The sequence below is a fragment of the Cetorhinus maximus genome, chromosome 7 (assembly GCF_964194155.1).
Source record: "Cetorhinus maximus chromosome 7, sCetMax3.hap1.1, whole genome shotgun sequence".
Lineage (NCBI taxonomy): Eukaryota > Metazoa > Chordata > Chondrichthyes > Lamniformes > Cetorhinidae > Cetorhinus > Cetorhinus maximus.
Window position 1 is genome coordinate 147787530 of NC_135885.1, and position 17537 is coordinate 147805066.

At 42.3% G+C, this 17537-nt stretch overlaps 1 protein-coding gene across 1 annotated transcript in view; it reads left to right on the forward strand.

Annotated features, from left to right (window-relative positions):
- The window catches only part of atp11a (ATPase phospholipid transporting 11A), a 236397-nt gene that overhangs the window by 24397 nt on the left and 194463 nt on the right, over positions 1 to 17537 (forward strand). The window contains exon 2 of the mRNA XM_078546099.1: positions 6540 to 6662. Within this exon, the coding sequence (XP_078402225.1) occupies positions 6540 to 6662 (123 nt within the window). The remainder of the gene's footprint in view (positions 1 to 6539; positions 6663 to 17537) is intronic.

Sequence of the window (17537 nt, forward strand, 5' to 3'; positions counted from 1 at the left end):
AAGCCACTATAGCTAGTTTAAAAATGTAAATGTTCCATTTACAGTTCAGATTCTAAATGTCCCCATGTTTACCTAATTAACATTTCAAACTTCTCTTCTTGCATCAAAGCACCCAGACTAACTGCCTGTAATTCAATTAAGGCTCACGCACACATAGACACATCCCACTATTAATCTATGTTACAATAAATTCCAATAACATATTGGAAATTATTATATCTTCCTGACACGTGAGGGAAAACTTTATATGCAGCGAGTAACTTGGATTTGGAATGCAGTGTCTGAGACGAGGGTGGAGGCAGATTCAATTGTGGCTTTCAGAAGAGAATTGGATCATTGTCTGAAGAGAAAAAGTTTGCAGGCTTATTGGGAAAAGGTGGAGTGGCACCAGATGAATTGCTCTTGCAGAGTCAGCACAGAAACAATGAGCTGAATTGCCCCCTCTGATTCCAGGCCTTGAGCACAAAAAACAAGGCAATACCGAGGGAGTATTTATCCTTCAAACCACATCACAAAACCAGATAGTCTAGTCATTATCACATAGGAACATGGGACTTAGGAGCAGGTGCAGACCATTTAGCCCTTCCATTCTGCTCCGCCATTCAATAAGACCGTGGCTGATCTGGTTGTGTCTCAGCTCAACTTTGCTTCTTACTGCATTCCCCCTCCCCCGCCACCTCAATAACCCTCAACTCCCTGGTCTATCAAAAATCTGTCTAACTCTGCCTTGAATTAATTCAGTGACCCAGCCTCCACTGCGTTCTGGGGAAGAGAATTCCACGTACCAACAACCCTTTGAGAGAAATAAACTCTCCTTATCTCTGTCTTAAATGGTAGATCTTGTATTTTTTAACTGTGTCCCTGGTTTTAGTCTCTCCCACAAGTGGAAACACACTCCTGATGTATACTCTATCAACTCCCATCAGGACCTTCTAGGTTTCAATGAGATCACCTCTCATTCTTCTAAATTCCAATGGGTAAAGGCCTGATCTGTTCAACCTTTCTTCATAAAATAAGCCCCTCATCCCAGGAATAAACTTGTCATGTGGGTAACGCAGTAACTAATTTGCACAACAGTGACTACATTTCAAAAAATGCTACATTGAATGTAAAATGCTTGGAGATGTCTGGTGGTTATGAAGAGCATTACATAAATGCAAGTTTTTTTATTTTTAAAATTATGTCTATGAAACACACCAAAGCATTTACAGCAAATGTCTTTCTTTTCAGGTGCAGTCACTGTTCTGTTGATAGAGTAATAATTGTTAATTGATGATGGCTTAGGATATCGCTTTCAGATTAAATGCACCCCAGCCAAACAGTGACTCTGTGAACTGGAACACTGAGAATTTCTTGTCTGCATAACTGGTATTGGCGTGGATTTGAGTTTCATTTGGCTCTTGACACGGAAGATGAGAGCATAGTGATCTTGGGCCATTAAATTAATTCTAATTACATTAATGATAACTGAAATCTATGGAGCATGCTTAGGCCTTGCATGTTCTTTTTGGCATTCTTTTCACAGATTCAATGACAGGAAGTGTTTGCAATGATGGGCAATGGAAAGACACTGTGCACGAAATGGCAGGTCTTTTCTATGCTGAGGCATTTCTGAAATAATTGTAATTTTCCTAAGGGATGCTTAGAAGGTGGGCATTGTTTTTATTCTGGCATATATTTGAGGTGGAGTTGTGCCTGGAAGCCAGGCTGCTTGCATTGCATCACTGGCCTGGGAAATCTAATCAACGTAGATACCAGCTATATGTTATTGGACACTGAAATGCAGAGCATTCATAATCTGTAAAGAGGAAAGGCAGGCTCCTAGTTCAAGTGTAAACTCTTGAATTTATGACAGCTCTGAAATTGAAAGTCAACTCTTTGCTGACATTAAACAGGTAACAAGAAATTCTTTTAAAAAGTAACTCACGTTTTGAGATTCTTGCTGATCAGGCTTGGAAGACATGGGAGTTCATTTATAATTTATATTTTGGTGCTATAGTGATAAATTCAGGCAACAAGTATTAACTCCCAGAAACACGCAGGTTATCTAGGGTATTGATTAGGACCTTTAGTTGGACTACCAGGCAAAATAGTTGATTGAATTGAATTCTCACAATGCCATATCAGTTAACAATTAAAGCCAGATCTTTCAGGAGTGAAATCAAGAAACACTTTTCTACATGCAAAACCTGGTAGAAGTTTGGAAGTTCTTCTGCAAATGACAACTGATGCTAGAACAATTGTTAATTTTAAACCTAAAAATAATAGATTTTTGTAAATTAAATGTATTAGGGAAAACAGTCAAAGGTGGGTATATAGAGTTAATTCACAGTTCAACCATGATCCCATTGAGTGATAGGATAGGCTTGGGGGGTTAAATGGCCTATAGCTATCTCTTTTCTTTCTTTGTTCATGGGATGTGGGTATTGCTGGCTAGGCCAGTATTTATTGCCCATTGAGAAGGTGGTGGTGAGCTGCCTTCTTGAACCACTTCAGTTCATTTGTTGTAGGAACACCCACAGTGTTGTTAGGAAGGGAGTTCCAGGATTTTGACCCAGCGACAGTGAAGGAACGGAGATATATTTTCAAGTCAGGATGGTGTGTGATTTGGAGGGGAACCTGCAGGTGGTAGCGTTCCCATCCAGCTGCTTCCCTTGTCCTTCTAGGTGGTAGAGGTTGTGGGTTTGGAAAGAGCCTTGGTAAGTTGCTTTAGTGCATCTTATGGGTCGGTGCTGGATGGAGTGAATGTTTAAGATGGTGGATGGAGTGCCAATCAAGCAGGCTGCTTTGTCCTGGACAGTGTCAAGCTCCTGGAGTGTTGTTGGAGCTGCACTCATCCAGGCAAGTGGAGAAGCATTCCGTCACACTCCTGACAGCCTTGTAGATGGTAGGTAGGCTTTGGGGAGTCAGGAGGCGAGTTACTCTCTGCAGAATTCCCAGCTTCCAACCTGCTCTTGTAACCACAGTATTTGTGTGGCTGGTTTCTGGTCAAAGATAACCCCCAGGATGTTGTGTAAGGAACATATCTTTTTATTTCTGTTGGACTGTTGTAAAGAACATACCTTTTTATTTTCTGTTGGACTATGGATTAGAATTACAATGACTGCAGGTTGAAAGACATGTCCATTGGAACAGGAAAAGAGATATATACAATGTTGCAGTCCTGGAACAGAGTGTGCCATGAAAGACAGGATGGTGCCGGAAAGGAGTCCTGGACCATGGGAGCTGCCTGACAACAGCATTTTAATTGGCTCCTGACCAGGTGACCAGGGTTTTGTGTGAAGAGCATAGGAGCAGAAAGTTCCTGGCCTGCAAGGAGAAAACATCTAAAATCTCTTTTCCTCATATCTCTATAACCTGTTCTCTCTCTGAGGAAACCCCTGTAAAAAGGAAAAGGGGAAAACCACTGTTAGAGACATTGAAAGGCAAGTCTTCAACCAGTGAACTCAATACTGAAAGTGCTGGAAGACCATCTCGTGTCATCAACAAGAACTGAAAGAAGACATCGATCAAAATCAACCCATCGAATCCTATTCCCTGGATTGGTGCTATTGAACTGTTTTACCCCACCCCATGTCTTATGTGTCGGGTATATGTGTGTATGTATAGGGATTTAAGAAGAGTGTAGAGTTTAAGTTATAGTGTTCGAAGTTCGTAATTCATATTTCTTTCTTTTGCCAATAGTTAAAGATGGTTGTTCAATAAACAGTTATTTACTTATTAACTTTACAAACCTGGTGCTTGTATTCTGTTAACCTAAATTAAGCAGTTCGGTAGAATTGGGTCAATCTGGTGGTTTGGTCAAACTTTTCACGTTTGTCACGGCTTGGGGAACAGTGGGGCTGATATTACAGTGCACCATCCCCAGTGAGTTGTGACAGTTGAAAGTGGGGGAATCAGCGATGGTCATGTCATTGAATGTGAAGGGGAGATGGTTAGATTCTCTTGCATTGGAGATGGCCATTGCCTGGCACTTTTGCGGTGTAAATGTTACTTGCCACTTGTCAGCCCAAGCCTGAATGTTGTCCGGGTCTTGCTGCATATGGGTACAGACTCCTTCAGTAACTGAGGAGTCGCGAATGGTGCTGAACATTGTGCAATCATCAGCGAACATCCCCACTTCTGACCTTATGGTGGAGGGAAGGTCATTGATGAAATAGCTGGAGATGGTTGGGCCTAGGACAGTACTCTGAGGAACTCCTGCAGTGATGTCCTGGGACTGAGATGCCGTCTTCCTTTGTGCTAGATATGACTCCAACCAGTGGAGAGCTTTCTGCCTGATTCCCATCGCTTTCAGTTTTGCTCGGGTTCCTTGATGTCACACTCCGTCAAATGCTGCCCTGGTATCAAGGGCAGTCACTCTCACCTCACGTCTTGAGGTCAGTTCTTTTGTCCATGTTTGGACCAAGGTTGTAATGAGGTCAGGAGCTGAGTAGCTGTGATGAAACTCAAACTGAGCGTCAGTGAGCAGGTTATTGCTGAGTAAGTGCTGCTTAGTAGCACTGTCAGTTACGTTTTTCTTCATTTTTCCTGTTTATCGGAGATATGTTCCAGAGATTGTCGCCCTTATAGTGGATTTGTTTCATATACTGAGTAGAGTAAGACTGACATGGCATTTTACAAGGTGCTTGTTGTTAACACAGAGCTGGGGTAAGGGCAGTATGGGGGAAGAAAAACTCTGCAATTTCCTTGGGCCCTGCTCCATTGGTGTAAGTGCAGAGGAGTGGATCCCATGCCCATTATTGCTCCAGTCCGAGACCCCATCCTGGCCTTGGGCTGCTGGTGTCAGTAAAGCTTGGGCTGAAGTACCATTTGATGCGATGCAGTCCTCTCCCCTAGAGGCACAAATGGATTGAAACTCTTCATTTCCCGTGGAGGTACTCTGACGAGAAGATATGATGGGTCCCCTCTGATTACTTTCCTCTAGTGAAGGGGTAGATCCCTCCCTTACACCTCCTTGGTGTAGGGGTGGGAAAAAGATCTATCCAGATGATAATTTAAATTGGGTGAAACCCTGGAAGAGCTGAGATCTGTCTCTGGTTTCATTCCCCCCTCATTGGTCCATGTGTTTTGAGGCTGGAGCAGTCGGAAAGAGTTTGAGTCTCTTTCTAGATTTAGGTCCAGGAAGTGATGCTGACTTCTTAAATGAAGCAAGCCCATAGCAAGGAAAAACTTTGTTTCATTAGTTTAGGTGTTTTGAGTAGCGAAGGAGGTGGGTAAATGTGTCTGAAAATTATATTCTGTTCATTCATGTAGTTCAAAATAAAGTAACTCTTTAGTTTACAATTCACCTCCTTTCAAAAGTAGTTATCTTGCAGATGATAGATCTTAGTGTGACCTTGGACCTTTAACATGACATGATATTGGGCTGTAAAGGTAAATGTCTGAGCATAGGTTACATGGGGTCTGCTTACAGGAGTACAGTGTTCATAGACATCAAATGCAGACCTGAAAGTCGTAACAATAGCACTTAAACCTTTTAAAGTCCCCAGGTAATTTGCATTGCAACACCTTGTATTTGTAAATCTTTTCCTAAAATGAACTGGCCCACTTAGCATTTGATCTAGAATATATTTCACATCAGTGTAATCATTCAGTATTCAATTCAGTGCAGTTTTTTATTGTCCTTATGCAAATTTGATGCTTATTAACCCACAAGAAAGAATTACACAGCAAATAACAATCTCCTGTGTCACTGCAATGCTAACATCACAACCAAAAAGAATAAAAAGGATAAAGATAGGAGAAAGCATCTTGGGACTTCATGCTCCCTCCCCAACATAGGTACATATGATAACTATGTCTAAGTTGGTGATATGACTGTCCTCCAGATTGTCTTTTGTACCAAGAATCCATGGTAGATAAAGGGGAATGGAACTGAGGCAAATATGGAATTTTAGAAAGCTGTCCGCTCCCGGGTAGTCACAGTTCATTGGCAGACATTTAGCCTGCTATTCCCCTGCTACAGAAAGCTTCAGGCCAAGGAGACAGACTGCTTTTGCTGGCACAAACCATTCTTGTACAGAGATATTCTGGCCCAAAAGTCCCTGTTGAGCGGCTCGAATGCGGTGACTCATCTCCTAGGCTGCACGCTCAAAGATTCAGTGCTAGCAGAAGAACCATTCCAGGGAAGGGCTACTAGGTAGATAACCAATACATTTGGCACCTCCGAGTTGCAGCTGATGCAGCCAAGCCAAACCGGGACACTCCAGCACAACTGACCTCTGTAATGAGGCACCATCTCCCTGTCCACACAGAACCTCTTTCAAACCATTGCCATCTTGTTCGTGGATGAGTTGCGTTTAGCTTTGAAATTTCTTCAGGCTATTTGTCACATTTCAGTTGAGTGCCACGTGATTTCCACTTATGAAAACTTTAAATTGCTTTTAAAGTAGCTAAACATCTAAACTCTCTCCAGTGAATACTTTGTAACTTTAGCTTAGAAAACTCCCAGTTGATTAATATGCAGCAGTTACTAAACTAGTCAAAAAATGATTTTTGTGCAGTTTTAGACAATGATTGTCCCTCTCTCTGTTTAGTGTGTTGGAGAAGAGAACTGGGTGGACAGTCGGACAGTTTACATTGGACATCGTGAACCCCCTCCTGGCACAGATGCTTACATTTTGCAAAAATATCCTGATAACAGAATTGTGTCTTCAAAGGTAAAGTTTCTCTTTTTTTTCATTCATTCAGCGATTTAATACAGGCGTCCCCCATTTAAAGTATGTTCTAATAGCACATTTTCATTTTAGCGAGGTTGATAAATTCGGGACATTCCCCGAAAGCACTGCCACCATTTTTGTTTTAGGGCAGTTACTGAGCATGCTTAATTTTGTTTAGAACAGACTGTCACTCAGCTGCCCCGCTCCCCCTGACCCTCCCGCTCGCTGACTTCATTCTTTCATCGGATGTGGGTGTCGCAGGCAAGGCCAGCATTTGTCGCCCATCCCTAACTGCTCTTGAACTGAATGATTTGCAGGGCCATCTCAGAGGACAGTTAAGAGTCAACCATATTATGGGTCTGGAGTCACATGTAGGCCAGACCAAGTAAGGTTGGCAGATTTCCCTCCCTAAAGGACACAGGGTTTTTACAACTATCATTGATAGCTTCATGGTCACCATTATTAAGACTAACTTTATATTCCAGATTTATTAATTGAATTCAGATTCCACCAGCAGCCATGATGAGATTTAAACCCATGGCGGCCCCAGAGCATTGGCCTGGGTTTCTGCATTGTCAGTGACATTTACCACTACCCCATCATCTCACCACACACTCCCGCTCACTGCTTCCCTCCCCAACCCTTCTGCTAGCTGACCATCTCAATTTGCTGCTTCCCTCACCAATCCCCCTGCTCACCGACTTCTCCCGGTCTTGCTTCATTGCTTCCCACCCGACTCTCATGCTCTGCAACCCTCCCAACTCGCTCCATCCCTCCATGGAGCCTTGCGCTAGTCGACCCTCCTGACTCGCTCCATCCCTCCATGGAGCCTTGCGCTAGTCGACCCTCCTGACTCGCTGCCTCCCTTCCTGACCCTTCCTCCCGCTCACAGATTCTCTCATACCCTCACTCACTCCCTCCTTTTCTCTGCCCCTCTCCTGAGTGCTCACTCATAAGCTTTGGTGGATGGCATTTCAGGTTTCATAATGATTTTGTTCTTAAAATATGCCTCACCAGTTCAATTTTCTGTGTAGTTCAACTCTTTGATCTGTGTCTTCGTAGTTTCAGCTGCCATACAAATTTGTGCTATTGTATTTGATGGAAAGGTTGCTCACACACCAATGTATGGCTGAGAGATTTATCTGATAGATGACAGACCATTCTGTTAAACGTTAGTGATTCTATTGGTTCTCGCACATCTTACAATGAGTTCTTAATTCATTCATAAACCTGGAGATGGTGATTTCTCACATCTTTGTACCCTTTGTAGGTCATTGATAAAACCTGGAGCATTGAACTCATAACAGGAATATGTTCTGGATACTCTGAAGGAGTGCAATCCAGACCATGGCACCCAATGGGCAAGGGAGTGTACAGGGAGGAACAGCAATGTGTGGAAATGCAGTTGTTATAGGAAATTCCATAGTCAGGGAGACAGCCATTTCTGTAACCATCATTGTGGGCTCTGCATGGTGTGTTGCCTCCCTGATGCCAGAGTAAAGGACATCATACAGAGGGTGCAGAATGTTCTGCAGGGGGAAGGGATTGAGCCAGAAGTTGTGATACATGTTGGTACCAACAACATAGAGGGTAGATATGGAGGTGTGACGGTCAGATTTTCAGGAGTGAGGGAGGAGGTTTAAAAAGTAGGACCACAAAGGCAATAATCTCTGCATTAGTCCTAATGTTGAGCACTAGCCAAAGTAGAGATGGGAAGATCAATGCCTGACTTGAAGCATAGCGCAGGAGAAAGGACGTCTGGTCCGTGGGGCATTGGAGCCAGTTCTGGGGCAGAGGACACCTATTCAAAAGGGATGGGTTGCACCTCAACAGGACTGGGATTAGTGCTCTTTTAGGGGAGGTATACTGGTGTAGTTGGGGTGCATTTAAACTAAATTCGCAGGGGGCTGGGCCCCAACACATAGAAGTAGAAAAGAAGAATATGGTGCATAAAGTGAGAATGCTGGGCGGTACTAGAGAAGGGAGGAGTTCCATGTTAGGTAGGAATGGACTATGAAGGACTACGAGGTATGCAAGCACAGGATTACCGGCCAGGTATGTGCAAACACACAGTATGGGTGACAAAGATTGGTGAGCTACAAGCACAAATAGCACTGTTGGAATATGATACCGTGGGAATATGATATAGTGGCAATGTTGGAAATGTGACTTAAAAATGGTGAGGACTGGATGCTTAATATATAAGGATATATAAAGTGTTCAGAAAAGATATAGAAGGAAAAAACGAGGTGGGGTAGGAATACTGATTAGGGAATACATCGGAGTGTTGGAAGGAGGGGATACCCTTAAGGGGGCAAGGACGGAAAACATTTGGTTGAAATTGAGAAGCAAAAAGGGTATGATCGCACTACTGGGGGTACAGAGCGAGAGAGAGAGAGTTGGAGGAGCAAATCTGCAGGGAAACCTGCAGGAGCAAGTGGCTGTGGGGTATAGGAGTGCTCATCTTAACTTAAGGTTTAGATTTGTAATGCAGAAGGGCAAAGAACAATCTGATGTAGAACATGTAAATAGTGAGTGGGTAATAAGAGTCATTGTCATGAAGCTATTAATGTATATAATATTATGGGAAAATATTTTTCTTTTGAAATAGAGGTTTAGTCTGCGGGTGTGTCATAATTGGAGCCAAACAGAGCCTGGGTGCTTTGCTGTGTACTAGTTTTGATATGGAAGAGAGATAGCGTGCATTTGCATTTTTTGAATATAGCATTCAAGAAGGGCGGTTAAAACTGACGCCTATTTAGCAGATACCAAGCAATATGTTTATATTACAAATAAAATTGGTATTATGAAAGGGGTTTTATTGTTAGAGAGGTTTAGTTCAGAGGTTGTTGATGCAATGAGAATTAGCGTTCAACGGGGGTGGTAACTTTCTGTGGTAGCGAATTCCACAGGCTCACCACTCTCTGGGTGAAGAAATTTCTCCTCATCTCAGTCCTAAATTATCTACCCCATATCCTCAGACTGTGATCCCTATGTGGACTCCCGCACCATCGGGAACATCCTTCCTGCATCTACCCTGTTATGACAGTTATTTAAAGTTTCCCTCTGGGATTTTTAAATAACTCCACTTTACCAACTGCATGGGTCACAGCAGTCATAGAATCATTTAGGGCACAGAAGGAGCCCATTCAGCCCATCAAGTCTATGCCTATTTTCCATGGAGCAATCCAATAAACCTCATTCCACTCCAAGTTCCCTGTAGCCTGTAAGTTTTTTTTCCTCAAGTTCCCATCCAATTTACTTTTGAAATCATTGTTTCTGCTTCCACTGCCCTTATGGGCAACGGGATTCACTTGCTGCATAAAAAAGCTCTTCCACATATTCCCCCTGCATCTCCTTAAATCCAAGGCCTTATATCTGTATTTCCTAATTCGTGTACCATCAGCCAATGGGAACAGTTTTTACCTGCTACCTTACCTAAGCTTGTCATAATCTTTTACACTCTAACAAATTTTACATTCATCTCCTTCGCTCCAGGGAGAGCAACCCCAGTTTTTTCCAACCTAACCTTGTAACTAAATAGATCCTGTTCAGGACAAAGAGGGTGAAAAATGTGTCACGGCACAGGGCCTCCACACGTATATCTTATATTTAATGAGTATTTTGTATCCGTGTGTGCTCAGGAAGGGAAACCTGACAAAATATCAGTGGAAGCAGGGATAGCAGAGGCAATAGGGTGAAAATTGAGAGGAGGTGGTACTGGAAAAGCTGGCTATGCTTAGAGTAGGTAATTCACCTGGTAAGGATGGCTTGTACCCCAGGTTGCTAAGGGAAGTTGGGGTCGAGATAGTGGAAGGGCTTGGTATAGTCTTCCAATCTTCCCTAGATATAGGGGAGGTGCCAGGGAACTGGAGAGTGGCAAATATGATACCCTTATTCAAGAAAGGGTGTAGTGGCAGTCTTAGCAACTACAGGCCAGTTAGTTTAACTCTGTCAAACTAACTCTGTTAGCTCTGAAAAAGGGTTATACAGACTTGAAACGTCAGTTCTGTTTTTCTCTCCACAGATGGTGTCACACCTGCTGAGTTTTTCCAGCATTTTCCGTTTTTCATTCAGATTTCCAGCATCTGCAGTAATTTGCTTTTATTTTAGTTTAGCATTAGTGGTGGATAGGATTTTAGAAACAATAATCAGGGAAAAAAATCAACAGGCACTTGGAGAGTTTTGAGTTAATTAAAGAGACACAGCACAGCTTTGTTAAAGATTGTGCTAGGCTCATCTAATTGAAGTTTTTGATGAAGTAACAGAAGGTTGAGGTAGGGAATGTGGTGGATGTTGTCTATATGGATTTTAAGAAAGCATTTCACAAGGTACTAAATAGAAGGCTGATTAACAAAATTGAAGGTCATAGGAGGGTCAGTGTCCAATTGGATAAAAAATTGGCCTAAGGGCAGAAAGCAGCAAGTCTTGGTAAATGGTTATTTCTCAGATTAGAGGATGGTAGACAGTGGTGTTCCTCAAAGGTCTGTGCTAGGACCACTGCTGTGTTTTTATATATAAGTGACTTGGATCTTAAATCACAGAAAATTTCAATATTTGCCAATCATACCAAACTTGAAAGTATGGTAAACAGTGAGGATGATGTGAATCACCTGCAACAGGATATAGGAGTGCTAGCTGAATGAGCTGACAAGTGGTGGATGGAATTTAATACAGAGAAGTTAGAAGTGATGTATTTTGGAAGAAGGGATAAGGAGAGGCAATATTGATCCACAGTTCTAAAGAGTGCAAGGATACAGAGACCTGGGAGCTTGTGCATCAATCCTTGAAGGTAGCACGACATATTGAGACAGTGGGTTAACATAGCAAATGGGTTTCTAAATAGAGATATTTAGTACAAAAGTAGAGAACCCTTATCAAGCCTCAATTAGAGCACTGTGTCCAGTTCTGGTCACCACACTTTAGGAAGGATGTGAAGGGCCTAGAGAGGGTACTGAGGAGATTTACCAGAATGGTTCCAGGGATGGGGGGATTTTAGTTCGAAAGTTAGGTTGGAAAACCCTGGGACTGTTCTCCTTGGAGGAAAGGAGATTAATGGGAGATTTTATAGCATGTAGGAGGTTATGACAGGCTTAGATAAGGTGGACAAGTAAAACTGTTCCCATTAGCTGATGGTGCAAGGACTAGGTGGCACAGATTTAAGGTCTTAGGCAAGGGATGCAGGGGAATATGTGGAATAATTTTTTTATGCAGCCAGTGGAAATGACCTGGATCTTGCTGCCCACAAGGGTGATGGAAGTGAAAACAATCAATGATTTCAAAGTTAGTTGGATGGTAACTTGAAGGATATAAATTTTCAAGGCTACAGGGAATGAGCAGGGGAGTGGGATTTACTGGATTGAACTGTGGAGAGTTGGCATGGAGTTGATGGGCTGAGTGGCCTCCTATGCTCTAAGTGACTTTGTCCTGAACTTGTTCTACTGACGTATCAGGGGGAGAAGTTTCACAGGGAAGTTCTTTTGAAACCACCCAAAGAAGCCGGGGATGTAGAAGGAAAGCTATGGAAATTAAACAAGTGTGTTTATGGGTCGAATGATGCGTCAAGAGTTTGGTATTTTTCTGTGAGGCCTGTCCTGTTGAAAACTGGTTGCAGTCAGTTAAAGGCAGACCCCGCAATGTTCTACTGGTACCATAAGGAGCAACTAGCTGGAATCTTTACCATGCATGTTGATGATTTCCTGTGGGGAGGATCTGTAGAATTTGAATAATGGGTAATCGAGAAGATAAAGAAGGGATTCCAGGTCGGAAGTCCGGCTTCAGGGGCCTTTAAATACGTAGGTTTAGACATTAAGCAGAGCAAGTTAGGAGTGACATTGAATCAACAATCTTATCTAGAAAATGTTAATCATATCCCAATAACTTGTGGTAGATTCTCACAAAAAGAGGATCCTGCTACCAAGGAAGAAACGGAACAGTTGAGAAGCTTGATTGGGCAGTTGAACTGGTTGTGCACTCAGACTAGGCCTGACGCTAGTTGTGATGTGTTGGAGCTGAGTACCATGATGAAACATGCTACAGTTGAGCACGTTCTGAGAGCAAATAAAACACTTAAAAAAAATTAATTTCAGAGAGATGTGTGTTCAAGTTTCCAGCCTTGGGTGATCCAGAAGATATGAGATTGGTAATTTTTAGCGATGCTTCACATGCTAATCTTCCAGATGGGTACTCTAACATATATTCAGATTTTATGTTTGTCATATTCTTGGTGGGAAAGAACGATAAATGTTGCCCACTGGCTTGGGAGGCTAAGAAAATAAAAAGGGCAGTGAAAAGTACCTTAGCTGCTGAAACGCTATCCTTGGTAGAGGCATTAGATATAGGGGTTTACTTATCCAATATACTGACAGGAATATTCCATAAGGGCAATGTGGGAAACATTTGCCCATAGAATGTTATGTTAATAACTGGCCCCTTTGGGACAACGTTCATTCCACAAAAGTATCACTGAGAAAAGGCTATGAATAGATAAAAACAAAAAGCTAAAAGCTACTGCGGATGCTGGAAATCCAAAACAAAAACAGAATTACCTGGAAAAACTCAGCAAGTCTGGCAGCATCGGCGGAGAAGAAATCAGTTAACGTTTCGAGCCTTCATGGCCCTTCGGCAGAACTGGAGCAAATATGAATAGACCTCGCCAGCATAAAAGAGAAGAGAGATCTCTAAGATACAATGGGTTGACACAAGTCACCAACTATCAGACCAAGTTCGGGAATTATAGATGTGGAAATTCATGACATTATTTCCTTCTGTTTGTTTAAAAAAAAATGTTGTTTAAGTTTTTTTAGTTTCCATTTAAAAGGAGGGGAATCTGTTAATAAGGCAATCACCTTGTGAAAACCAATTGCTAGTTAAACAGGTGATAGATATTGATTATCCCATCTAAATAGAATAAAAAGGACACAGCTGGAACACTTTGTGTGGAAGCTACTTGGAAGTCAGTGGCATTGAGGAGTTGCCTTGAAAATAAACCAGCTTAAACCAAAAGATAAGCCTGGATTAATTCTTCCACCACAACCTCTTAATGTTAATAACATCAGTAATGGTTGTCATGAAACTATCAGATTGTTGTAAAAGCCCAACTGATCCCCTAATGTCTGTAGAGAAGGAAACCTGCCATCGTTACCTGGTCTGGCCCTTATGTAACAACAATGTGGCTGACTCTGACTTACCCTGTGAAATGGCCTAGCAAGCTACAGGGCAGCTCACCAGCGCCCTCCCAAGGAGTGGGCAATAAATGCAGGCCTTTCCAGCAATGCTCCGATTCCATCAATGATTAAATAAATAAATGAAGCAGGACAATATGAATAATATAATAAATTGGAAACAAATGTGACTTCTCCAATTGGTGTAATTTCTCCAAAATGTAGTTGTGTCAGGATTACTCCCAGTTTCACGTGCTAGCAAGAGCAGGAATCAGAGGATAGACCAAATTAACACGTGGCTGGAGAGATGGTGTAGCCGGGAAGGATTCAGATTCTTAAGGCACTGGGACCGATTCTGGGGAAGGTGGGACCTGTCCAAACCGGACGGGCTGCACCCAGGCAGAGCTGGGACCAGTGTCCTTGCAGGGGCTTTTGCCAGTTCTGTTGGGGAGTATTTAAACTAGTGTGGCAGGGGGGTGGGATCCCAGGAGTAGGATCAGATAGGTCAGATTCAGATCAGAAAAATGGAGGTAGAACATTAGCTAGGGACGTTGTGATAGACATGGAGTTACAGGAGAAGCAAAGTTTAAAAAGTGTCCAGCAAGGGAAATTGACGGGGTTAAACTGTTTATACTTCAATGTAAGGAGTATTACAAACAAGGTAGATGAGTTAAGGGCACAGGTAGACACATGGCAGCAGGATGTCATTGCTATAACAGAGACCTGGCTAAAGGAGGGACAAAACTGGCAGCTTAATGTCCCTGGTTACAGAGTCTTCAGACACGATAGAGTAGGAGATAAAAAAGGAGGGGGGGGTAGCACTAATGGTTAAAGAATCAATTCCAGTTGTGAGAAGGGATGATATACTAAATGGGTCAACAAACAAGGCTTTATGGATTGAGCTTAGAAATAAAAAAGGGGCAGTCACACTACTGGGAGTATACCACAGACCCCCAAATAGTGAAAGGGAGATAGAAGAACAAATATGTAGGCAACTTTCTGCTTGTAAGAACAAGAGGGCAATAATAGTAGGAGACTTCAGCTATCCTAATATCAACTGGGATTCAAACAATATAAGGGGCACTGAGGGAGAAAAATTCATTCAGTGTGTCCAGGAAAATTTTTTCAATCAATTAGTGGCAAACCCAACGAGAGGAGATACAATTCTAGATCTAGTCTTGGGGAACAAAGAAGGGCAAGTGGGTGAAGTGACATATCTGGGACAGTGATCACTATTCAGTTAGATTTAGCATTACCATGGAAAAGGACAGAGATAAGACAGGAGTAAAAGTCTTGAACTGGGGAAGGCAAATTTTGCAGAAATGAGAAGGGACTTGGCTGAGGTGGACTGGACAGCACTGCTGGAGGATAAAACAGTGGAAAACCAGTGGGAAGCACTAAAAAGCGAGATCCTAATTATACAAAGTAGACTTGTTCCCTACAAAAATAAGAGTGGTACTGCCAAATCTAGACCTCCCTGGTTGTCTAGAGGAATACAGGGGAAGATCAAACAGAAAAAGAAAGCGTACGATAGGCACAAAGAACTAAGCACTGCAGATAGCCTAGACGAATATAGGAAGTGCAGGGACGAAGTAAAAAAGGAAATAAGGAAATCATAGAGGGCATGAAAAAAGATTAACAAGTAAAGTTAAAGATAACCCAAAGGTGTTTTACCAATACATTAATGCTAAAAGGTTAGTTGGGAAAAAGTGGGACCTATCAGAGATGAAGATGGAAACTTGTATGTAGATGCAGAGGCTGTGGGAAGAGTTTTGAATGAATATTTTGTCTCCGTGTTTATAAAGGAAAGGGAGGAAGTAGATATAGTAGCCCAGGAGGAACACTGCAAGATATTGGACAGGATAGTCATAAAGAGAGAGGAAGTACTTGAAGGGTTGAAATCCCTGAAAGTTGATAAGTCACCAGGGCCAGATGGATTGTTTCTGAAGCTGCTGAAGGAAGCCAGGGAGGAGATAGCAAATGCTCTGAGGATGATTTTCCAATCTTCACTAGACACAGGGGAGGTACCGGAGGACTGGAGAAATGCAAATGTAGTTCCATTGTTTAAAAAGGGATCAAAGGAAATGCCAAACAATTAAAGGTCAGTTAGTCTTACATCGTTGGTGAGCAAATTAGTAGAATCAATCCTGAGAGATAGGATTTACTGTCATGTGGAAAGGCATGGACTAGTTAGGGATGGTCAGCATGGATTTGTTAAAGGAAGGTCTTGCCTCACAAATTTGATTGAATTCTTTGAGGAGGTGACAAGAAGGGTTGATGAAGGTAGTGCAGTGGATGTTGTGTACGTGGATTTTAGCAAGGCATTTGGCAAGGTCCCACATGGCAGATTGGTCAGGAAAGTAAAAGCCCATGGGATTCAGGGTAATGTGGCAAACTGGATAAAAGGTTGGCTTTGTAACAGGAAACAAAGGGTAATGGTCGATGCATGCCCTTGCTTGCAAATGGAAAGTTATCTCAAGTGGTGTTCCACAGGGATCGGTGTTGGGTCCCTTGCTGTTTGTGGTATATATAAACGATTTAGACTTGAATGTAGGAGGGTTGATCAGTAAGTTCGCGGATGACACGAAAATTGATGGAGTGGTAAATAGTGAAGAGGATAGCCTTAGATTACAGGAGGATATAGACGGGCTGGTCAGATAGGCTGATCAGAGGCAAATGGACTTTAATCCGGACAAGAGTGAGGTGATGCACTTGGGCAGGACAAACAAGGCACGGGAATACACGATGAATGTTAGGACCCTGGGAGGTACCTTGGTGTACATGTCCACTGGTCCCTTAAAGTAGCGGGACAGGTAGATAAGGTGACTTCACCCAGGACAAAACGGTACTCGATGCTTAATTAGGTAACCATGCATGATGGTTCTGCTACACGATAAGTTTTGTTGGTTATACCAATCTCTTTGTATCTTATATCCAAACTGCACAAATCACAGGAAGTTTTACATAAACCCTATGGGTGTGTTTTTTTTTCCTTTTACCACATGTTCAATTTAATTCTTTGAGAGTTGAATCTCTCTCTATATTCCCCCTGTCTTGTTGAGTACTGCATTACAAAACTGTTGATCCGGTCAGATTCTGCACCTTTAGCATATGCTGAGCTTTACAATACTTCTGTTTGAGATATTTGATTGTTGCGTTAACGTGTGCTGCCTTTTCAAGACACACTGGTAAGATAGGTATGAATAGTACACTCGCTGTGAGGGGTAACATTCACCTTGTTTGGGCAGGTGATGTAAGCTTTTCTTCCCCTCCTTTTTTTCTCCCTTCGCTTCTCTTCCTTTTTCTCTTTTTCTTGTTTTCCAAATATACAGATATACTTTTTCATCATTTTAACATTCTTCAGGTGGATGAGCTCTGGTTCAAAAATATTAAATCCTTTATCTGTAATGGTTAACCTAAGGGGGCCATATGCTTTGATACGCTTTTATTATAATGTCCACGAATATTAAGGCCTCACAGGGTGATTGCCCAATCCATTTTATCACCTTGAATATGAAAGGTCTAAATCACCCAGTTAAAAGGAATAAAGTTCTCTCTCATTTCCATCATTTGAAAGTGGGCATTGCCTTCCTGCAACAAACTCACTGACGTACATCTGACCACTTTCCAATGCAGAAGGGTTGGGCTGGGCAGATGTTTCATTCTAATTTTCTTAGTAAAGCAAGAGGTTTGACAATTCTAATCCAGAAAG